At 38.8% G+C, this 25,015-nt stretch overlaps 2 protein-coding genes across 4 annotated transcripts in view; one reads left to right on the forward strand and one right to left on the reverse strand.

Moving 5' to 3' along the window:
* Positions 1-316: 316 nt before the first annotated feature.
* smcr8a (Smith-Magenis syndrome chromosome region, candidate 8a) lies at positions 317-14,731 on the reverse strand. 3 transcript variants are annotated; one of them, XR_015760545.1, is made up of 3 exons: positions 12,283-14,731; positions 7,421-8,084; positions 317-2,408 (listed from the first exon to the last, which is right to left on the reverse strand). XR_015760545.1 is itself a non-coding variant. In XM_043711887.2 (3 exons), the coding sequence occupies exons 2-3, from the start codon at positions 14,400-14,402 to the stop codon at positions 7,631-7,633; spliced, it is 2,574 nt and encodes an 857-aa protein (XP_043567822.1). In that variant the 5' UTR covers positions 14,403-14,406; positions 14,481-14,618; the 3' UTR covers positions 317-7,630. The 3 variants fall into 3 exon arrangements, 2 of the variants coding, with proteins under 2 accessions (XP_043567822.1, XP_043567821.1); XM_043711887.2 differs by having other exon boundaries at positions 317-8,084; positions 12,283-14,406; positions 14,481-14,618; XM_043711886.2 differs by having other exon boundaries at positions 317-8,084.
* A 4,704-nt stretch (positions 14,732-19,435) lies between these two features.
* Positions 19,436-25,015, forward strand: part of chlsn (cholesin) — a 411,930-nt gene continuing 406,350 nt past the window's right edge. Inside the window, exon 1 of the mRNA XM_043711883.2 lies at positions 19,436-19,691. Coding sequence (XP_043567818.1) covers positions 19,575-19,691 — 117 coding nt within the window. The 5' untranslated portion in view covers positions 19,436-19,574. The remainder of the gene's footprint in view (positions 19,692-25,015) is intronic.

The raw sequence follows: 25,015 nt of genomic DNA on the forward strand, positions 1-25,015 counted from the left end.
CTTGCATGGATATTCTTGACCTGCTCCCCTCCACATTGGTTAGTCTAAATGGTCAAGATAGATATTGGCTGACAAAAATGTCTTGAACTCCAAAAACTGTGCTAACTTGGCTTTAAGACCATTGGACTGTTTATTGGCACACAAAGACCTGGCAACTACCATCACCTGGTTTGGCCTCTCCTTTGAAGGAGTAACTAAGATTTTTAAAATTTATACCAATAGATCTCCAGCTGCTCCCTTAATTAGGTATAATGAATACATTGGTTGGACAACCAGAGGGTAATTCAATTACACAAATGGAAAACTTCAATACAGACAAGCTGCAAAAATGTTTTATTAAGGTACACAATGTTTGAGTGATTGATTACAAGTGGAAGGCACAACATTTTAAGACAACAATAATCAAATAGACATATAACTTTCAAACTGAAACCAGGACAGTTACATAAATAATTATAAAAGAGACAACACTTGGCATTTCAAAACAATTCATTTTGTGCAAAATTAATAAGCGAGAAAGTGCAAATTGTAACATTATTAAAAACAAATGCTTCCAGTAACTGCATGAATTTATTATAGTCACATATTCTGATGAATGAACATTATTGCAATCACAACAGCCTTGCAAACTAAAGTTTTGTCAACAGGGTAAAGTTTCAGGATCTAACATGTTCCATCTCTGTCTTGGAAACAAAAAAAGTTACATCTGAACTATACTTCATACCTCCAGGGAATTCCAGTTACTTTGCAATTATAGGTATGCTCCCGAAACTAGGAGAAGTGGGTTTGAACCCTACAGGCTTGGAGACATCTTTACGAATTACATGTTTCAGGGAGACAATGTAATTGAAGGGAGGACAGCATGTCTTCGGGGCCACCTCGTCTAAACATTAAAGTGTGGAACTGCTATGTGGTCACATTTAGAAGCTGACGAATATATCCTTTTTAAGTGGACAGTTTCTTTTTGGCTTAATCAGATTTTTATGAGGGAAGGATTTGTTTAATACAGATACTGAGGGACTTATTTCTCCCTTTAAATAGGTGAGTTTTCACTAGTCATAAACTCCCACTTGATTAGACAGCAAAGCAAAGTCACGACAGCTGGAATTCAGAAATTGATGAGGGAGGTCTATAATCAGTGGCTAGCAGTTGTGTTGGACAGCTGGCAAGGTTTGTTGAACTTTTGGGCCTGGGGAAAATGCAACTCATTTAGAGTGAGTAACATTACAAGTTAAGGAGAGAAAGAGTGTAGAATCGAAGCCAGAGCTAGATGTATGACAGATGAGGCCAGAAATAAAATAAAAATGCAAGCAGCTGAATACAAATCTAAAATTGAAATATACATTGCAGTGATAACCACATAGTAATTCAAATAGCAAAAATCAAATCATCTTTATATTTCATATCTATAAGTAGGTTCAGATGAAAGGTAAAACTGAAATTACAACTGTTCCTTTCTTCACAGATGTTCCCTGACCTGCTGAGTATTTCCAGCATTTTCTGTTTTAACTTTTATTTACAATACTAAGTACCTTTTAAATATATAAGGAATTAAAGGATGGGGTTAAAAGGAACAGAGTCCAGTTTGATACAACATAATTACAGTTTCAAATACATGACTGATGGTCTCCTCAAATTGCCAATTAGAAAAAAATTCAGAAATAAAATAAAATCAGACTGTTACATTCTATCCCTGGAAAAGGAACCCATATTAGCTAGTGATTCTTCATGCACATTGACTACTATTCATACAGTTACAGAGGTGTTTATGCCCATATGTAAACAGATTTCAGCCATCTTTGACCAGCTACTGGACACAAGGTAAAATTCAAATTACATTCACATTGTTCAACAAATGAAAATATCATGCTTCTGCATGCAATGATTACTGTAAGTAATAGCATCCAGACACGTCTAAGCTGGCTGAGAACTTGTGTTTCAGGAGAAGTTACCTTTCAATGCCGACTGATGTTGGACTACACCACATAAATTCAAAGAATGGAAAATAATCTAGTACTACCTCAGCTTTGGACACAATTTGGGCATCTCACAGACTTACACATTAGACATTACTTCCATTGTCTAATATTGCTTTTGACCGTTAGCAGATTGAATGGACTATTCCCAAGGCTTGCTAAGACAAAAGATCTCTAAAAGCTATTTAAAAAGAAATGGGATATTTTCTATATCTCTTTGCTACAGGCTGGATCAGTGCACTCACACTGAGTTGCTCTTTTTCATGACCATGAGTTTTCTGTTCTGGAATGCTGCTCACTTAAGTATTGTCCCAGGAAAATGCAGTAGGCAAGTTTCTCCTGGCTCAGTTGCATCAGTACCATGGATTTGTATATAGCCAAAAGGTTTCTGCTCCCACTTACTGATCTTTGTGTCCAGGAAAATTGATATTTCTGGTGGTAAGTATTAGAAAAATAAACATAAAACGCAATTCAATCAACAAATCACCCCCTGTACTAAAATAAAAGTTGTAATTAACTACTTAAGTGACTGATTATGTCACACATGAGCTTTTTGTATGGTAGTTACATTAAGTTGTTCTGAGTTGGGCTAAGAAGGCAATCAATGCATTAGTGCAAACAACTGTATTTACAATGTTTCTAAAAAAACATTTTTCTTTCTAAAATAAGTTTTGACAGAAACCCATGGTATCTTTAAATGTACTTTTTAAAATTATACACTTTGTTTTCAGACTGTAGCAATGCAAAATTGTATAGTGCTGAGCCAAGTTTAACTGTCAGTTCTGTTACACCATGCTGGTTAACATGCATTGTTTAGTAGGATGTTAATGTGCTCAGCAAATAGATGCTTTCTATTCACTCATATGCCAGCCTTTCAGAGCAGTTACTGAAAATGTGTTGCTGGAAAAGCACAGCAGGTCAGGCAGCATCCAAGGAACAGGAGAATCGACGTTTCGGGCATGAGCCCTTCCTTTCAGAGCAGTTACACATTTTGCATTATAGCTGTTGCCAGACATTTCGAGCAAATCCTCAGTAAGCCAACAGATTTGACAGAAATTGGATATAGAAATGTTCAATGCATTCATTGAGCTTTTAAATTTAGATTCAAATGAATTAACCAGCATCAAAAATGCAGCACTTCAAATAAATTTAATGAATCTCAAAAGGGTTTGTACTCAGCCAGATTATACAGTTACATGATTTATCAGGTGGTGCATGGTCTGCTCGCTCAAATGCAATTTATTAATTTCTATCACTTTTTAAAAAGGTGAACTAGGAAACAAGAAAATAAGACAAAGTAATAAATTATATATTGTAGTATAGAAAGGATTCAGCAGCAATGGAAGATTCCAGACATTGGAACAACAAAAAAAGAATGCACAGCTCCAGAACACAAAATAAATTCTCAAAACAAAGGAAGATGTCTAATTAAATAATATCAATTTTTAATAATCTCATATTTCCACACCACTTGAGAGAATTGACAAAGTAACAGAACTAACATTCCTGTGCTGGTGAGAACTCCTATTTCCAACTGCATATTAATGATCCTGACTGGGAGATATGCTAAACCAGAGGCAGATAATACCTAGGTATCATGCTTCAACTCTCAGTTTGCTCACATACAGCTGAGAAGTTGCAGAAAGCACCAATAGCTCCTAAACCAATAAAAAATAAATGCCTCCAGGACAAGATGACAGAGAGATCTCAAACATAGGTTCCATTTCATCTTCAAATTCTCTTTCTAAAATGTTGTGTGCAAGTTAATGTTGCACTATGAAAATGTTAGAGCACATTATTCTAGGTAATTCCGAAGTACATGGAGTGTAAACTAAGGGACTATTATGATGTCATCTCAGAACTATGTTGTGATTAGGAAAACTGGATTCTGACTCTTGACAATCCTACATAAATTGCTTGAAACAGTTGCACATCTCCAAACTCCAGAAGTATTTTTCCTCAATGAACATCTTGCCAGAACAACAATGTCTGAATACTCAGGCAAATCCTCAAAACAGGGCTGCAACCAACAAGTGTGCATCCTTAAATATAACGAGAAAGGGAATTAAAATATGGATCAATAAATTAATAAAAACCTCAATTTTCTTTTAGAAAATAGTTTCAGTGGAGAGGTGAGTAAGCAAGGTCAACTTTTTTGAACATTTTCATATAGGAAACATTGTCAGTAAAATATATTATTCAGAGGCTTGAGTATTTTTGGGTTGGGTGGTGGAGGGAAATAGGAAGAGAGTGTAAAAGTAGAGCTTAAGGATATCGACCTCCAGAAAAGAATGCTCACCTGCAGCACACTGTTAGAATTACCCAAATGTTGCAGATACCGAGGGACATTACTCAATGCTCAGTGACAGGAAGAATTTATATTTACAGAATCTTTTACAAGCTCAGGATGTGTCAATGTTCAACAGTCAGTTCAATCTTATCAAGTGTAGTCACTTACAGAAAAACAGACTCTGCACAGCAAGGTTCTGAAAACACCAATGAGAATGTAATCTATTTTATTGATGTTAATTTGAAAGATAAAATGTTGGCTAGGGTAGTAAAACTGCTCTCCAGCTGGAAAGGCAGACATTATTTCATGATCATGTCAATCATGTCACAGCACCTACTATAGTAATGAAGTTTAGATTAGACACCTCTGGATTGGGGTTTAAACTTGTACAGCCACCACATTAAGACAAAGATACATAAAAGCTGCAGAAATGAAAGAACTTGACACTTTGAATGCATCAAAAAGTCTAATTTTTTTAATTGGACAGGGAGTCTTGAAGTGGATTGTAATCCTTGCCTTTCCTCAATGTCACCCAGTTTACAAAACTCAATTTTGTACTTGCATTACGGGATGCCAGAACTAAAAACTTTAAAATACACTAACAATTGAGATGGTTCACAAGGTCTTTGATTCAATCCTGTGAATGTGCCAAGTTAATAAATCTGAGCCAGGGCAGCAGTGACATGAATACTACTGGAATTGGGAGGGAAGTTACCAGTTGAGATTCCTTTAAATTACTATTCTGGCAAATACATATTGTGTGAATAGGTTCAGACATGGCTGTCATATTCTCAATTCTTGACTGACAGTGCTTATTACTTATTTTCACAACTGAAGAGTGGGCTACAAAAAGGATGAAAAGGAAGATCATTAAGCAAACAGTCAAGCATGACCTGAACTGCCTTTGAGAGAAACAAAATGAAGCTATAGGGGAAAAATAAGACAAAAAACACAAGGTTTTCTAAATGATAATAAATGAAAATTCTTTGGTTGGAATTGTTCATATTTAACCACCCATATAGTGTGCAATAATATTTGACTGCAAGACTGGCATTGTGAAAGTGAAAAGGAGATTGTCTATAGTTAACTGTGATAAAAAAAGTCTACATGTCCAAAATGCACCTGATATTTCAGTTATGTTTCCTGTGAACAGAATTAATAAAAACAATGCAATAATTGTCCTATTAGGTTTGAAACTTTTATATTTAAACAGTCAATTGAAATACTTCAGAGACAGAAGATAATTAATAATAAAGCTAGCATTCTTCTGGTTGAATCTGGAAAAGGAAAATGGAGTAGGCTGTTCATTTTTAACCATGATAACCAAGTTAAGGTGCTAAGTTTCATGACATTATATTTCACAACAGCTTGCATTCTGCTGAAACCCTTTTGAGGGACGCTTTGCATGCAAGCTTTCTTAAAGTGCTGTATTATCTGAGCAACAAGCAAACAAAACAGGATCTGAAAATGTGAAACTGCTGAGTAGTCAAAATTTGGACACGATCCAAAAATGCTTTTGAAATCCAAGTAGATACTAAAATTCTCTTTTCTTGGTTGTTGGATCTACATAAAAAGGAATAATGGGGGGGGGGGGGGGTTGTATTATTTCAGTTTGTGGCAGCCTAGTCAGATCAAAGACTTGGGATTTGTATTAGTCAGTCATACTGTCAATGTGATTAGGGTTTTTCTTTATTTTTTTGGAATGCAAAACGATGCAGCATTATTTTCCTTCTTTTCTTTTCAGGACCATATTTGTTGCATGCCATTCCCGAGTATGAGGGCAAAAATATCTGTACACAGCCCTCAATCATTCTACTTGAAGGAATAGAAGAGCAAACCAGAACTTTTTCTCTAATTAGCCAACATTATAACACCGTATATAGAGGCATCCACTTAGCGTATTCAAATGAACAAAGTGAAAACCTCCATTTATACAATGTGACCACATCTTGAAATGGAGCACTTTTCACCCCCAATTGAAATGTTGAATGAAACCATTGACAAAACTAAACAAACAGCTATTTTTCATTTTAAATGCAAATCTTTTGCAAACCCAATGCAGCATTTCATTTCCCTCTGAAACTAATCAAAGTGCTGATGGAGAAAAATGGGTATTGCAACACTCTGGATTGAATCAAGTGGCTGGGCTAACTTTACATTTACATGTTAATAAGTTTATTTCTATTCTATCTCCTTGCCATTCCTAAGAATGGGCTGCTAATAAATAAGCATTTACCATTGGCGAAACTTGGCCAGGTGCTGGCATTGCAAATCCAGAATGAGATCTGCTCACATACTGGCAGCATGCAGATTACATACAGATCCAGGCACAGTGTAAGCTACTGGAGACAAGATTAGGAGATTTCGATCATATTTGTTGACAACAATGAATGAACAATCATAAAATCATGCATCATGAAAAAGCATCTACTGCCATAATACTATGAGGTATTTAACCTTATCACTTTACCCTTGTATCAGACATGGAATCTACCACATCCTATTAAAAAAGCTAAATTTATTTCCAGGACTATAACAGAGTTATTTTTCACATTTTATACTGGAGAACAACAGACAATCTTGTTATTATGCTACTGCTTCAACACAACCAACACCTCAACTATAATCTAGAGGTCACATTTGGCAGTTCAAAGTCACTGTTGTTCAGTTACAGCTGACTTGGCAAACTGGCAGTATACTCCTCCAAGCCCCCCTCCTCGGCAAAATCTTCAAAACACAATCTGAAAGACAGGTTGAATATTGTTCTGAAAGTTTAGCCACTATTTGTCATGTGCTTGACTCCTAAAATTCACCCAGCAGCTCTGTCAATCTCAAGCCAGTACATCTCAGAGGCCTCTGACAGAGTGATATTCAGTTTCAGAGCTCCATTTGGTGTAGTGCTTTATCTGAACTACAGTTAGTAACACCTTGACCTGGAATTCAATTTTCCTGTTCACTCAATATGTTGATGAATACATCTAAAGACTTAGACAGCAAGTTTCAAAACTATTGGTTCTTATTTAATCTAGGACTCAGGAAACTGCAGCATGCCATTCCCCTCAGTGTATTACATCATCTGAGATTTTCTTCCTTAAGCTTGCTACGTTTTAAAAATACAGCTTGGGACACTGGGTTGAAAAAAACTTCAGCTTACCAGATTTGTAAATGCACGATATAATCTCATCACTAAAACACCAAATAGAAAACGGTGAACCTTTCTTTATCTGCCATAGCCAGACTGATGAATTTTCACAATGCAGATGACAGTACAGCAATGTAAGAAAAACCAACAGAAATAGATCATGCTTCTCTGTAATCAAAGTACAAATTAAAATGTCGGCATTGAATGGAGAATGTGGCAGAACTAGATCTTAAACACACCACTGGAGGTGTAGTTAAATCGTAGAACTGGATTTAAGCCCTTTCCAGGTTCATGTAGGTAGTGCATCTTTATCAATTCTGCAAAGTATTGTACAATCTTGCTATCATCATTCGTCAAGCCCAGGTGGTGCTTTAAAAAGTTTACCCTTCGATATGTGACTAATTCTTCGGTTTCTCTTTCATCAATGGGAAGGTGCAGATGATGACAGAAAGCGTAGAGAAACGCTTGGGAACACAGTTGGGTCAACATATTGTGGACATGCATGTAATATGTGCTGCCCCGCTTTATCTGAGTCCTGTGGTCTGCCAGCCTGGTGATTAGCTGTCCTTTATATTGTGGGCAACGCAGAGTTTTGTTGTCACAGTCTAGTATGCTGATGTAGCGACTGTACCGATTCAAGGAGTGCAAAATACTGGTACCCAGAGGAGAAGCTGTTCTAGAAAAGCCAAAGAAATAGAACATTACCACTTCATTCACAAAAGGGCTACTCATGCATAATGGGAATATATACATAATTACTAATATCAATGTCAATTTCAAACATACTTAGTAACAATGTCAATTTCAAAATTGCCATTTTGGCCTTTTCATGTTCAATCTGAATAATAGAATCCTTCAAGATAATCTTGAGCAAGTGGACATTTCAAATCAATAACAGTTTGCTTTAATGTTATTACCAAAATGATAAAATAATGCATTGCAAAACTCCAGATAGTGAACTTTAAAACAGCAGGCATGACTATCACAATTAGATCTGGAAAAGGATTTTATTGCCCCCTCATAATGCAATTTACTTGGTTCCCATATGTTTGGGGGAACTGACCATCCGGTATAGATTCAACTGGCATTAGAAGTCATAACAACCATTATTTGCAGCAATAAAACCGAAGCAAAGATGGTTGAATTAAATGATTTCAACAAAATGTCCTCGGGAAGTGCAGCAGGGTTTAAAAAAAACAGTACGTTAGTCATATCAGTGACAATAGTCATACCATAATTTAACACCACAAGCAGTTTGAACATTTGATGAACAGTAACAACTTGCTTGGATTGCCCAATACAGTTACTAGTAAAAGGTGTCTCTTCTAATACAGACTCATATAGGATGGACACAGATCCTTCAGTTCCAACTTGTCCATGTCAGCCAGACATCCTAGTATGACTCAGTGTCATTTGCCAACATTTGGCCCATATCCCTCTAAACCCTTCCTATTCATATACACATCCAGATGCCTTTTAAATGTTGCAATTGTACGAACCTCCATCACTTTCTCTGGCAGCTCATTCCATATACATACCACCCTCCGCTTGAAAACATTACCCCTCAGGACCCTTTCAAATCACCGTAAAGATACGCCCTCTAGTTTTGGACTCCTCACTTTTGAAAAAGACTTTGGCTATTCACCCTATGCTCATGATTTTATGAATTTCCAAGGTCACCTCTCAGCTTCCAACACTCCAGGGAAAAAGGCCCCGGTCTATTCAGCCTCTCCCTATAACTCAAACTCCCCAACCCCAGCAAAATCCTTGTAAATCTTTTCTAAATGGTATCAAGTATAACAACATCCTTCCTACAGAAGGGTAACCAGAACTATACACAGTATTCTAAGCGTGGCCTCACCACTTTCCAGAGACAGAAACAAAAAACTGCAGATGCTGAAATCCAAAATAGATTGGCAGGAGGCTGGAAGAACACAGCAAGCCAAACTTTTCCACCTCCTGATGCTGCCTGGCTTGCTATGTTCTTCTAGTCTCCTGCCTGTCTATCAACAATGTCCCGTACAGGCACAATATGATGTGCCAACTCCTACACTCAATGTTCTGACTAATACAGGCAAATGTGCCACATGCCTTCTTCACCACCCTATCTACCTGCAAAGTCACTGCAACCCTCAGTCTCTTTGTTAGGCAGCACTCCCAAGGGCCCTACATTAACTGTCTAAGTCCTACCCTGGTTTGTCTTACCAAATTGCAACGCCTCAACATCTAAATTAAACTCCATCTGATCAAGGTCCCATTGTACTCTGAGATAATCTTCTTCACTGTCCACTACACCATTTATTTTGATGTCATCCGAAAGCTTACTAACCGTGCCTCCTATATTCCCATCCATATTTTTTATATAAATGATGAAAAGCAGTGGACCCAACATTGATCCTTGTGGCACACCACTGTCACAGGCCTCCTGTCCGAAAAGCAACGCGTTACCACCACTTTCTATTTCATACCTTCAAGCCAATTTTGTATCAAATTGACAAGCTCCTCCTAGATCCCATGTGATCTAACCTTACTAAACAGTCTACCATGCCAAAGTCTTCGATTATGTCCTGGGGAATTTATCTAACTTTATGCGTTTTAAGACCTCCAACACCACCTCTTCTGTAGTATGAGCTCTTTTCAAGACAGCTTTTTACTTCCGAGTTCCCTAGCTTCCACGTCTTTTTCCACAGTAAATACTGGTACGAAATATTTGTTTAAGATCTCACCCATCTCGACACATAATTGGCCTCTTTGGCCTTTAAAAGGAGTCCCATTCTCTCCCTAATTGCGCTTTTGCCCTTAGTATACCATAGAATCTCTTTGGATGCTCCTTAATCTTATCCGCTAAAGCCATCTCATGTTCCCTTTCTGACCTCCTGATTTCCTCTTAAGGGTACTCCTCCACCTCCTTTACATCTCAAGAGATTTACTTGATCCCAGCTGTCTATATCTGACATATACCTCTGAAATAACTCCACAGAGGCCAGTATTCCGTCACCAAGTCACCCTTTATCTACACGTGGAGAGTCCTTGACACTGATCCAGCTCTCAGTATAGCTGTACAGAAAATAGACTGCAATCAGGCTTTTCCAGAATATCAACCATTTCAAGTATGAAAGCAGAAGCTATTGATTCCTTCAACCACACAGGCACATTTTCTGTTCAATTTACAGAGTTTCGGACACAAGGAAACATCACAAATCTCACCACCATATCCCCCTCTCTGGACTCAGCCTTGCATTTTTAAAGGAACCTTTTTAAGCCAGACAAGTTGCTGCAATGTTGCTTTAAGGTGGAATGACTGCAGACCCTCAGGGGCACTGTTGCATGGCATTTCTTACAGATATTATTTAACACCACGTTCAGTAGTAGACCAGAGTAAAGAAAAGTAAAGTACCATCATGTGACAAAGTAACATGCTCACATTCTGAATGGCTTCCACCCAGCATAAAACAGTAGGTAAAAGCAGCAATTGCCATTAAATTAAAAATGCATTTTCACACTACACGAATTATACCAGAACTTGTCCAGTGCGAAGCCCAACAGTTACAGATTACAACTTGCAGTTGGTTATGTTCATCTTGATTTTTGTAGTTCAACTATTGATCTGGTATCTACCCTTCATACCTTCCTGCAATTTAGACATACTGAGGAGGATAGCACCAAACTGGTGAACCTCCCCAGACATGATTAATTTTCATGTCTAACGTGAATGGAAATGAGTATAAACAATGGCATTTATGTAAAGAGCATTCAGTTCATTAAGAATGTATCAACTCAGCTTCTTTTGGTAACCAGAATCAAAACAAGTAGTCTCAGACTGCAATTTGTATGATTTCAGTAAGGAATACATCAAACCTACTTTTAATATAAGAAATAATTATAGTCTGGCAGGTGCAGAGAAACAATCAGGACCTACAGGTTTACAGTTTTTGTGATTTTGAATTTGATCCTGCAGTTGGTTCTGGATGTACTATATAAAATGCAAAATGTTTGCTGCTAACTAACAATGGCTACCAAATTCATTCAGTGTCTACTTTTATGTTAATTTCAACAACTACACATAAACTTCATGTAAAAAGTTGAGAGATGGGACTACAAAATTAAACAAGAAATTTTACAATGGTCAAGCATTATTGTAAGTGACGACAAACTTTAAAAAAAAGTTCTCTCAAAGATTGTTAGTGGTAAGGCCCATTTTATATTTGTGGTTTGAATGGGATTTTACCGTCCTGCTCGGAGCGGATCTGTCAGATAGCTCCAAGTTTGTCTTAAGAGAAATCTACAGTAAATCTGTACTGATGTCACAAATCAATCTTTGTAGAGACATAAGCAAATACTATAAAATTTTGAGACATTATACAAGGAGCCAACAGTTTGAAATTTATCTTATCAAATGGATTTTTTAGGTTATAAGGTGACGAGATAGTGCTCACTACCAGAGTACTTACAAGCAGTGGAGCAGCAAGTTAGTCTTTTGCAAATAAGATGAAAGTTTTAAGCAAGAAATCATCCAGTATATTTATAATTTCAAGCATTATCAATAGTACCAACATTTTAGAATGTTAATTAGTTTTTGATTTAAAAAAATAAACACTTGATGATTTGCCAATATATGGTAAAATAGAAAGGTTATCAAAAGGAGCTTTGAGAGATTTATCCCTTAGATCCATATTTGGAATCATTGTTGTCAGTGATATTGACAAGTTTGATCGTACAATTTCACAAAAATTTATTAATTTACCAATTCTTTCATTCTGAAAAGCATCCACAGTGGTAAGCTGATTTACTGCTTTGATCTTGTTTGACCTGAATCAATTACAAAGTAAACTTGACCTTAAATAGTTTCATTGTAACTATATTTAAATACACACCTCTGAAGTCCTATGAGTTTCCAGGTCTGTAAATGGTTGATCTGCAAAGGAAATGTTACCCATTGCTTTATAGAGTCTGAATCCCTGCCACAATGGGGGACAAATGTTGACAAAGCATTGACAAGCTTTTTGACTTTTCCTTCTTGCTCACCCACTATTACAAGAGTCCGGCCAGACAATAAAGAAAAAATTGCCTGTTGTGCAAAAGAATATTGTCTTATAAACCACAGCGAATTCTTCCCAGACTGCTTCTTGTGCTTTCCAGAAAGTCTCTTTGTTGGACAGTTTGATAAGGCTGGAGATGGAGTCCTGTCAGAATATAATGATGCACTCATATAACTCATGTTATCCAAATACTCATCAGCTGGAATTTGAGCTGTTTCTCCAAAGCCAGGTACATCATTGTACTGCTTTTCACAGTTAGATAATACTCTATCATCAGCACAATATAATCCATTTCCCTCAACTTGCTGTGATAAATCACTGTGGAATATTTGATCCATGGTTTTACTGCGTTGTGGTGGAACATTGACTACTCCATTATATTCTTCTGTTACAAATGTAGGTACTGATTTAGTAAAACTGGGGCTCTCTTTCCCAATACAACAAGTAGAGTCTACAGCCTCAGGTAAAACAGGCAGAGTTATAGTATTTTCAAAATCTGCCTTGCTGAAGCTATTACCGTGGTCCAGGTTTGCATCAGGCTGCATAAGATCAGTGCTCAGCTGTTTCTCTTCTTCATTGTCTAAAGCTGGTTCTTCATATATTGCACTCGGGTAGGTGGCCTTGAAATCTTCAGGTATCAGGGCTTCAGTAGTACTGAGGACTTCAATGCTGTCCTCACTGTTTGTACGCTTGGTGACTACAAATTTCCTCCTTCCAGTTTCTGGATGTTGGCATTGCAGGTTTGTTTGGCTCTCAGACTTAGAAAATACTGGGGCTGGGCAGGATTTTTCTGTACCGAGCACTTCAATGCTTTCACCACTACTAATACTTCCTTTTTCTTTCCCTTCCAATTCAAGATAGTCTGAAGATGCTAGAGGATTTTTACATGGTATAGATTCTGCAATTGTCCCATGGTAACTCTCTGCATTGACTTGCTGATCCAATTTAATAGGCACAGACTCCACACAAGACTTGTATGATTCAAAGCTTGTGGCTTCATTTGATAAGCAGGGGTGTACTAAAAGCTTGGGACTGAGAATGTTAAAAGCTGGAAGCAGTTTATCACTGCGTTGTTGTTTTTCAGTTTGTTCTACATCAGTGAAGAGTAGTGGGTCTTCAAATAGAAAGGAGGTTAACCGCTGATGTTGAAGCAGCTTTTTTTCAATCTGACTGGTAATCAAATAGCATACATCACCTCTGAAGAATTTCTCTACCTGCTTAAGCTGTTCCAGAGTCTGATTAAAAAAGTAACTATCACAAAGTTCTTCTAAGGTTTTCAACTTTTTTTCAAAACATTTTGCCGATTTAGCTCTTGTGAACTTGGGTGTGTAAGATCTTCTATCAGAAAAGCTATTTTTTTCACACAATTCATCAGTGTTTGACAGTTGTTCCAAACCAACATCAGATTGTTCCATGCCATATTCAGGTTCATAGGAAAAATAGTCTGCATCTTGTGTTTTTTTGTGAGAGTAAGTTCTTATTTGCATTAAGAGATCTTGATGTTCGATTATACACTTTTCCACATTGGCTAATTCATTGGCTTTTTCAATTGCTACAGACGAGTAATATCCTTTATCATTAGATCGTTTCTGGATTTCTGTTTCATTGTGTAGCACATTTCGTGTGTACTCTAAATCCTGAAGTTTCTTTTCCAGTTCACTGGCAAACGCCTTCCTATTTCCAGTTTTCAAACACTCAGAGGCTTTAGAAAAATCATCTGATAGCTCCTGGAACTGCTGCATAATCTTGTTTTCATCAGCAGAAATGTAAGCCACACAGAATGGCCTTACAAACCCTCTAGCCTCCAAATCATACAGAGTCAAATGATGGACGTAGGCGAAAGCCCCTTCCTTGGAGTCCCCGAGAACCACCTTGGAGTCCTCGACAAAATTGAGCTTGGGATAGCTGGTACCAGGGGGATGACCGACAAAGGAGGCTTGATAATCCACAGACATGATCCTGAGAGAGAAATAGTTGAGATCAAAGTTACCGCGGGCATTGTCTGGGATGGTTAACAAAGGCTGAGGGCCTACCTGCTCGGAAAACTCGGAAATCAGAATGAAATCCTTCTCGAATTTAGCCGTGGCCGTCTTGGACCAGGGATTTTCAGATTGAAATTGGAAAGGGGGCATCGAATCATCATTATACTGTTCCCCGTACTCATCTTCATGGGTAAGAGCCACAACATCAGGAGCAGTGATCATATTTCCACTTTCCCAAATCGAGCATGTAAAGCATACAGAAAGAGCAGCCCCCTTAGCAACGCCACCACCTCCACACACACCACCATTTTGTTTCCATCTGACCTGCAGCACCTCACCGGAAGCAAGCGTCATACATTCTTTTCAACAAACAACTCTTTTCTATAAACCAATATCTCTTTTGTTTGAGCAGTTTAAAATTGTATCAATCAAACGATGTAGACGGCATTAACGTTCACGTTTAATTTTTAAAAAGATTTGTTTTATTGCACTCTGGGGGTCGTAGTTCTCCAATTGATATTTAATCTGATGTCAACGGAAACTGAAACTACAACACCCAGAATGCACCAGGTCCCAAATGTGACCAATAGAATTCCCTTTCCTCACAGAGCGTGCGCATGTATCTTGCTCTGCTGCTTGCAATTCCAATTGCGCTAAGTCAGGCATTTCTGTGCATTGTGTAGTATCCGTTCTTCTGTCAAATGCAATAAAGTTTAGAATGTAAACGTATTTTTTTTCCTATTAGGTAATCGCAAAATTAAACGCGATCCACACAGCTCTGGAATGTTGAATAAAATTTCCAGGAAGTACCGAATAGTTGTCCTGATCAAATTGCGGAAAGACCATTCGGTTTATCGGGTTCGCACTGACCCTCCGAAGGACATTCCATCCCAACTCCTACTCTTTTTTTTTCCCCGTAAACCCATTTTTAATTTAACTTGTATTTCGAATCAATCTGTTCAGAGATGTCAGAGGCAGGTGGGATGTGAACCTGGGCCTTTCAGTCCAGGAGTAGAGACAACATCACCGCACCAGAAGATTATCAAGGCTAATCCACATGGTCTGTACATCCCTAGACACAACAGACTATTTAGCATGGCCAATCCACCTAACTTGCACATCTTTGGCCTGTGGGAGGAAACTGAAGCATTCGGCCTAAAACCATGCAGACATGGTTAAAAATCACACAACACTAGGTTATAGTCCAACAGGTTTAATTGGAAGCACACCAGCTTTTGGAGTGACGCTCCTTCATCAGGTGATATTTCTGAACCAGGCAATTACTTCTTGACTATATTCTGAGTCTTTAGATGTTGATCATCCCTTCTCAGTAATGGCTTCCATTGAGTTGTAGGCACCATGTCTTCAATCTGTGTGAATAGATATTTTAATTTTCAGAGTACTGGTAAACCTGTATTGAAGTTTTCTTCAGCTTGTTGCTTTCATTCACCGTTGGCAAATGTAGTTTGAAGAGACAAATAATACTCACTTCTTTATTCATACTAGCGTAATTGAAAATTACTTATTGCTTGGCATGATCTCTTTCATTAATACTGAGGATTCTTCCTAGGAACTTGCATCTTCTGAATCACTCAACATCTGAAAATAGATGTAGCTCAAATAAAAGAATACGGCTTACTGTATCTTTTTTTTAGATTAGATTACTTACAATGTGGAAACAGGCCCTTCAGCTCCACACCGACCCGCTGAAGCGCAACCCACCCAGAACCATTCCCCTACATTTATCCCTTCACCTAACACTATGGGTGATTTAGCATGGCCAATTTGCCTAACCTGCACATTTTTGGACTGTGGGAGGAAACCGGAGCACCCAGAGGAAACCCACACACACACAGGGAGAGTGTGCAAATTCCACACAGTCAGTTGCCTGAGACGGGAATTGAACCCGGGTCTCTGGCACTGTGAGGCAGCAGTGCTAACCACTGTGCCACTGTGCTGCCCACATCGTTGATTGTTTGTGCTTTTTTCATAAATTTTGCTGATTCTTTCAGTCTTATTTTCACGTAAAACATTTCTGCCAATCCAGTATAATTACAGATTTCCATCTTGCTGACAATATAGCACAAATTTCTTATGCAACATAACTAATCTCAATGGATCCTGTCTTCTACTTGGGTTCCACCTTGAGTCTAGGAGAACTATGAAATCTTCTATCAGTTGTTCCATGCCTGGCTGTTCCTGAACCAGATGTTCCTTGAGTTTAACTAGCTTGACTCCTTCCACCATTTGAAGAAGATTCAGGTGATGACACGCATTCATACTTAAGAATAACAATTCTTGGCTGTGAAGTACATTTGGGTTCTTGCCATCTGACATCACTTGTGTTGAAGACTTGCTTGTAGCACACCTTTTATCTTAAGTGTTGAACCTGGAGTTGTACAGAACTTTGGTTAGGCTACAACTGGAGTACTGTGTGCAGTTCTAGTCACCACACTATAAGAAGGAAGTGATTGTACTGGAGGGTGTGCAATGGAAATTCACGGGGATGTTGCCTGGGATGGAACATTTTAGGCTAAACAAGCCTGGGTTGTTTTGTTTGGAGCAGCTGCCCTGATAGTACTGTATAAGGTGAAGGGATGTGAACTTAATTAATAGAAAATAGCTGTTGCCCTTAGTTGAGGGGTCAATACAAGCGGCATAATTTTGAAGTAGAAGGCAGGAGGTTTAGAGGGGACATGAGGAAAAATGTTTTCATCCAGAAGGTATAGGAATCTGGAATGGGTTGTCTGGGAGGGTAATTGAGGCAAGAAACCTCACAACATATCAAAAGAACTTGGATAAGTACTTGAAGTGTCAAAAGATTCAAGGGCCAGTACGGGAAAATGGGACTAGAGTAGATTGTCGTATATTTTTCGCAGTACCAACTTAATAGGTTGAAAGCCTCTTTTATACAGTTGTTAACAGGGTTTTTTCATCCATCACACACATTGATCATGTTGTGACACTATTAAGCTTAAAATTAGTGAAATGCACATAGATGTAAATATCTTCTTGTATTACCTATTTCCTTTAGGAATATCTTAATTCGGCTTTTCTTCTATTGTAGCCTGTTCCACCTCATGAGCTTCTTTGGTGTGAGTCATTCCAAGACAGTTAACAATTGCATTACATCGTGATGATCTGCAAGAGTGGTCCCAAATCAGGGTTCACGCAGGATCTGTGAGTACAGATTAAAATTCCTGGTGAGGAAGGAAAAATGTTTAAAATTAAATACAGATTTACAGGCTGGGAAAGTTGCCCATCTCTGAAATTAAATATTCCTGGCAATATTAGCAGTTTGTAGAATATGTATGCTTTCCTTAATTGGTCAGAGCATTGAGTATAGGAGTTGGAAGGTTATGTTCCAAAAGGACATTAATTAGGTCAGTTTTGGAAAATTGTGTGCAATTCTGGTCTCCCTCCTATTGGAAACCATGATGTGGACAAATTTAAAAATCACCCAACACCAGGTTATACTCCAACAGGTTTATTTGGAAGTACAAGCTTTTGGAGTGCTGCTCTTTCGTCAAGTAGCTAATGGAGTAGGTTCATAGGACACAGCAGAAGATCATAATGGTTTCATTCACTGATTCAATATATTGAACAAACCTAGATTGCTGTTAAGTCTTTCATCTTTTCGAAGACTTAACAACAATCTAGGTTTATTCAATATATCGCATCAGTGTATGACACCATTATCTTTTGCTATAAATCTGTGTCCTATCATCCTACTCCACGAGCTGCCTGATGAGGGAGCAATGCTCCGAAAGCTTGTACTTGCAAATAAACCTGTTGGACTATAACCTAGTGTAGTGTGATTTTTAACTCGTATCAAAAAGATGTTCTGAAACTTGAAAGGGTCCAGAAAAGATTTACAAGAATGTTGCCAGAGTTGGAAGGTTTGAGCTATATTGAGAGGCTAAATAGGGTGGGGCTGTTTTCCCTGGAGCATTGGGGGCTGAGGAGTGACCTTACAAAGGTTTATAAAATCATAAGGGACATGGATAGAGTAAATAGACAAGGACTTTTCCCTGGGGTGGGGGAGTCCAGAACCTGAGGGCATAGGTTTAAGGTGAGAAAGGAAAGATGTAAAGGAACCTAAGGGGAGACTTCTTCACACAGAGGTGGTGCATGTATGGAATGAGCTGCCAGAAGAAGTGGAGGAGACTGGTACAATGACAACATTTAAAAGGCAAAAGTGAGGACTGCAGATGCTGGAGATTAGAGTGGAGAGTTTGTTGCTGGAAAAACACCACACTCAACGTTTTATCTCATGATCTGCTGTGCTTTTCCAGCACCACACACTCAACATTTAAAAGGCATCTGGATGGTTATATGAATAGGAGGGGTTTACAGGGACATGGACTAAGTGCTGGCAAATGGAATTACAGTAGATTGATTTTGGATATCTGTTCGGCATGGATGAGTTGGACCGAAGGGTCTATTTCCGTGCTATACATCTTCGTGACTTTATGTTAAAACATACTCTACTGTATTTTTGAGTTGAAAATGTGTTGCTGGAAAAGCACATAAGCCCTTGCCCGAAACGTCGATTCTCCTGTTCCTTGGATGCTGCCTGACCTGCTGCGCTTTTCCAGCAACACATTTTCAGCTCTGATCTCCAGCATCTGCAGTCCTCACTTTCTCCCTGTATTTTCTGAGTAGCCACTTCTGCTTCCACCTGCCCTTAGATTCGGTTCAGAAAACGTAGCCACTCTAGCCATCTTTCAGATATCCTGGATCTTGGGCTGGGGGAGAGGAACATTTAAAGCAACTTTAATTCACCCTGAGCACAGAGATTTATATGCACTGAGATTTCCAGCCAGAGCATCGGGGAAGCGCATGCGCAGGTGCTTGGAACGTCAACCAAACGTGCTGTTGCTGCTGGGGCGGCCATTTGACGGACGGCACCCAGAGCCAGTAGAGAGGCGAGATGAAGAGATTGGGCCAATGCTGTCGCGCAGGAGGTGGGCGAGCCGCGGCAGTCGCGTTTGGTTGATCTGAGAGCCCACGTGTGTTCGTGCCGGAGCTGTCAGCTGCAGAATTTCAGTTGGGTTCAAACGCTCAACCGCCGGCCGGCCGTGCATCTCCGTGTGAGAGGGGGACGGCAGTGGAGAAAAGAAACACCAACACCCATTCCGTGCCATGGCTAAAGGGAAGAGAAGTAGGTCGGACACCCAGGACTCACAAGGAGAGGAGCCAACTTCTGAGATGCAGCCGGATGCAGCCAAGGCGAAAAGAAAGAAAAGGAGCAGAGACCAGGTGAGTGGTAGAAGGCCAGCCCAAGCCGAGGCGGCCTCGAGCCTCTGGGGTCCCCATGAACGCGGGTCCTTCTGTCAGTGAAAGCCCTGCTGCTCAGTAGCAGGGTCATTATTTTTGGTATCTTTATGTTGGCCTTTGAGGGTGGGGAGATGTCACGCATCAGAAGGATTTTATATTTTTGCTGTATTTCCACCCTCTATTTCGTGCATACTTCAGTTTATACTCCCACTTTATTCCGTCCAGCAGAAGATATAAAAGTTTGTATGCACATTCGAACAGATTCGACAACAGCTTTTTTCCCCGCTGTTACCAGACCTTTGATTTGTCCTCTTTAATGTTGATGATGATTGCTCTGCACCTTCTTGGCAGCTGTAACATCGTATCCTGCACGCTGCTCTGTTACCCTGATCTACTTGTATAGTACAACCTACCTTAAAGGACTTAAGACAACACTTTTCACTATACCTTGATACAAATAACAGTAACAGTAACATTTTTTATTCTCACAACGGTGACCATATTAAGATTACTGCCTGATTTTCTCTGAGGCTAATTTCTCCATGATCTAGATGAGCCACAAACTTTCTGAATGCCTTTTCCTGGCTTGAAGAGTGAAAAGAATGCTGAAGTCAAACCACAATTCTGTAAATGTAGAACTGCCAGGATCAATTTTATATAATGGTCACTATTGCATACTGTACTTATATCAGTTTGTAGCGAAATTCCATTCCCTGCCTTTTGGAGGGAGCATATGATCCATTAAGTGACTTTTAAATCTGTCCTTTACTTGACCATTGTCACTGAAAAATACTGAGTTATTTTATAGCAGGTGGTGTAAGTTGTGATATGTTACAATTTGGTTTGCCCCCAATTCTGCAGATCTTAAATAACTTTATTCTTTAATAAATTTGATTCATACTTTTTAGCCTGCACTCTTTAGCTTGTTGGCAGAATGTTTCCAACCTGTTCAGAGTCTAGAAGCACTTGATTCACTGTGCATTGTTTCTAGTGCCTTTCTCAAAAGAGAAGAGATTCATCATTCATCTGATGGCACTTTGTCCAAGTCCGTTTTGTGGATAAGATCAAATTTGATCCATAGAAGGTAAAGTTTTTCTGTAAAAGGTACTTGTACTTTGAGCTTGTGGAATATGTAATTCACGAGTGTGAAATGCAGTAACAATATTTATGGGAAGTATAGTGACAACATACATGTGTTCCCACTGTCCACTTAGTTTGGATAGTGCCATTTTGTTTTGGCGGCATTACTGGAACAGATTGTTTTGGTATATCAGCTAAAAGACATTTCTGATGAGACAGGTCTCCCTCACTGAATTACCCATCTAAGTTATGTGCTTAAGCCCAGGAGTAAGGCTTGATTTTACAGTGGTGTGAATCTTTAGTGAAATGGAATATTTTTAAAATCACTTTGCTGTGTGGTAGGTTGAGTAATCCAATGCATAAACCAGGCAAGTGCGTCATACTCCAGACAGTTGGTCATGATTGACCACCGTTGCTGATATTTAGAGAAGCACTATTTAGATTAGGTCATTGCCACTAAATAAGAATTTAATGGGTTGGATGATTCTTGTGTAAGCAGAGGACACTTACCAGAACACTCAAAACTGGTAAATTACCTGGTATAGTGTATTAAATTCCATCAGTAACCCCAATCCTTAGGAAGGACATCGATACCCAACTTTTGACAACTTGTTTTCTTTGCTTGTGTAAATAAATAGGCTATCCTCATTTATGATAAATTACACACTTCATAGTGGCCAAATGGAATCCCAGTTTTCATGGACAGGTCCAGATAGATTTTATTATCAAATTAGGTTTATATTCAGGTTGGCCACCTGGTTGATGGAAAAACTAAATATATGTTGTGTTTCTGTTGATGTCACTCTTATGCATGCTCATTGAAAAATTCAGCCTCTACCAAGCTTTTGCTTCCTATAATTTAGAAGTTTGATGTTATGTTGTTGGTAAGTCATGTATCGCTCCACAGTTGGGATATGCCTTCAGGTATTGTCAGATCCATGTGATAGGTTCACATGTTGGAGTAGCTCAGGGTTTAATTCCTAAGTCAATCAGTGAGAAATTTGGGCCAGCAATGAAAATAACAATGCAATCAACAAAGTTGTAAAACTTTAATAAAATGTTAGTCAAGTTTCAAGTAATGGACAACTTTCACAGGAAATCCTATGGTTTCCAAGAACTAATATAAGGACTTAATTACACTTACAACCTTATTGTGCCATAGTCTCCAATTCCGACTGCAGTGACTTTTAGCAATGGCTTCCAAGTGATCTGAAAGCTTTCGGGCTGCCGTACATATCTTTTTAGCTGTTTAAGTGAATTCAACGCTGCAAATCAAAGAGTCTGTTCTTGATTTTGGTGTTCCTTTGGCCACCTATTCTCACCAAGTGTGGAAATGAGGTTTTAATCATTGAGCTTCCAAGGAAAGTGCTTAAATTGTAACATCAACACTTGAAATAAATTAGCCCAATGTGATGATAATGATTCCATTTATGCACTGACATGACTCTATAATTCAATTTCACATGCCAGAAATTTCCAGCTGCAATGTTGAAATAACATAACCATTGCCCTCAAAGGATGTATAAGTAGTTGAGTTACAGTTTGAAAATCCTTTGGACCTTCCAAATCTTTTTCCTAGGGGAGGACATTTGTTGGAATTTAACATGTAACACTCTTCGATTAGGTTGTTGATTTGCTTTACAAAAGCACATATCCACTCTTAAGTGACAGAAGTTAATAGAAATTGGTCTGAATTTTCCAGTTTTAGTCTAGCTAACATCTCATACATCAAGAGAAAATGCTTAGATTTGGTTAAGTAAAGACAAAAGGCTCTCCAGTCTGTCATATTTTTTACAATAATCAGATCCAAGTGTTATTGGATTCAGGAACTTCGAGTGAATGCAGTTCATTCATAATATGTTTGTTCAAGGTAAGTCATAATGGCCCATAAACTTGTAACTCTGAACTAATTATTTTTGCATGGAGGTGATTAAATGTGGAGGTCTCAGTCACTGAACCGGGTTTTGGGAATAGTAGGCCATGTTTGTATCGTTGAGTTAATAATGCTGACTAATGATCTGAAGATCTGAATTCACATCACACCATGGAAGCTAGAGATGTTACTTTAAGATAATTAACTAAACATTCAGAATAAAAAGCCAGCACCAAACCATACCATGATGGTCATGAAACCACCAAATTGTTGTAAAACACATCTGGTTACCCAACATTCTTTCCATGAAGCAAATCTTCTGTCCTTATCCTGATCTCTGTGCAACTTGAGCACTGTAGTAATGAGATTAGCTCTTAACTGCCCTCTGAAATGGCCTAAGAAGCCACTGAGTTGTTAAGGTGTCGCGGCATCAACATTTTAAGGGCAGTCATAGATGGAAAGAAATGTTGGCTTTTCCAACAACACATGTACCTATGAACACATTTTTGAAAATAAAACTTCAGCTTTTAAGAAAGAATTCCTGCATTTTTCCTACAAAAGTCTCTCAAATTCGGTACTTTATTTATTTAATGTGTTTATGGGATGTATGTTTTGCTAGTAAGACCAATATTTTACTGCCCATCCTGGTTGTCCTTTAGAAAGTGATTTTCAAGGAAGATTCAAAAATGAGGTAACAAGAGTCCAGACACAATATGTTCCTTTTAGGGTGAAGAGCAAGGCTGGTAGATATAGGGAATGCTGGATGACTGGAGAAATTGAGGTTTTGTTAAGAAAAAGAAGGAAGCACATGTCAGATATTGACAGCAGAGATTGAGTGAATCCTTAGAAGAGTATAAAGGCAGGAGGAGTATATTTAAGAGGGAAATCAGGAGGGCAAAATGGGGACATGAGTTAGCTTTGGCAAATAGAATTAAGGAGAATCCAAAGGGATTCCACAAATGCATTAAGGACAAAAGGGTACCTAGGGAGAGAATAGGGCACCTCAAAATCAGCAAGGCAGCCTATGTGTGGAACCTCAGGAGATGGGGGAGATACTAAATGAGTATTATGCACAGTGTTTACTGTGGAGAAGGACATATAAGATATAGAATGTGGGGAAATAAATGTGATATCTTGAAAAATGCCCAGATTACAGAGGAGGTGGTGCTGGATATCTTAAATGCATAAGGGTGGATAAATCCCTAGTACCTGATCAGGTGTATCCTAGAAGTCTGTGGGAAGCTAGGGAAGTGATTCCTGGGCCCTTTGCTGAGATACTTGCATCATTGATAGTCACAGGTGTGGTGTCGGATGACTGGAGGTTGGCTAACGTGGTGCCACTATTAAGAAAGGTGGTAAGGACAAGTCAGGGAACTATAGACTGGTGAGTGTGACATCGGTGGTGGGCAAGTTGTTGGACAGAATCCTGAGGGACAGGGTTTAAGTGTATTTGGAAAGGCAAGGACTGATTCGGGAGAGTCACCATGGTTTTATGTGTCGGAAGTCATGTTTCATGAACTTGATTGAGTTTTTTGAAAAAGTAACAAAGAGGATTGATAAGGGCAGAGTGGTAGATGTGATCTGTATGAACTTCAGTAAGGCTTCGACAAGGTTCCTCATGGGATACTGGTTAGTAAGGTTAGATCTCATGGAATACAGGGAGAACTAGCCATTTGGATACCGAACTCCCTCAAAGGTTGAAAATAGAAGATGGTGGTGCAGGGCTCCCTTTCAGACTGGAGGTCTGTGGCCACTGACGTGCCACAAGAATTGGTGCTGGGTCCACTGCATTTTGTCATTTATATAAATGATTTGGATGTGAACATTGGAAGTACAGTTCGTAAGTTTGCAGATGACACCAAAACTGGAGGTGTAGTGGACAGCGAAGAAGGTTACCTCAGTACAATGGGATCTTGATCAGATGGGTCAATGGGCTGAGAAGGCTGATGGAGTTTAATTTAGATAAATGGGAGGTGCTGCATTTTGGAAAAGCAAATCAGAGCAGGACTTATACACTTAATGGTAAGGTCTTGCTGTGTATTGCTGAACAAAGAAACCTTGGAGTGCAGGTTCATAGTCCCTTAAAAGTGGAGTTACAGGTAGATAGGATAATGAACAAGGCATTTGGTTTGCTTTCTTTTATTGGTCAGAGCATTGAATATAGGAGTTGGGAGGTCATATTGCAGCTGTACAGGATATTGCTTAGGACACTTTTAGAATATTGTGTGCAGTTCTGGTCTCCCTTCTATTGGAATGATGTTGTGAAACTTGAAAGGGTTCAGAAAAGATTTCCAAGAGTGTTGCCAGCATTGGAGATTTTGAGCTAAAGGGAGAGGCTGGGGCTGTTTTCCCT

Source organism: Chiloscyllium plagiosum, unplaced genomic scaffold (assembly GCF_037043375.1).
Source record: "Chiloscyllium plagiosum isolate Xiang-an unplaced genomic scaffold, Cpla_swu_hap1 HiC_scaffold_20, whole genome shotgun sequence".
NCBI classification, from domain to species: domain Eukaryota; kingdom Metazoa; phylum Chordata; class Chondrichthyes; order Orectolobiformes; family Hemiscylliidae; genus Chiloscyllium; species Chiloscyllium plagiosum.

What these genes read in the sequence shown, in the direction of transcription:
- smcr8a (XM_043711886.2), bottom strand. Translation starts at nt 14,651, where the DNA reads ATGATCACTGCTCCTGATGTTGTGGCTCTTACCCATGAAGATGAGTAC. An exon ending in AAACTCATAGGACTTCAGAG is followed by an intron (nt 8,085 to 12,282) that starts GTGTGTATTTAA and finishes TGGCTTTTCTAG; the next exon opens with AACAGCTTCTCCTCTGGGTA.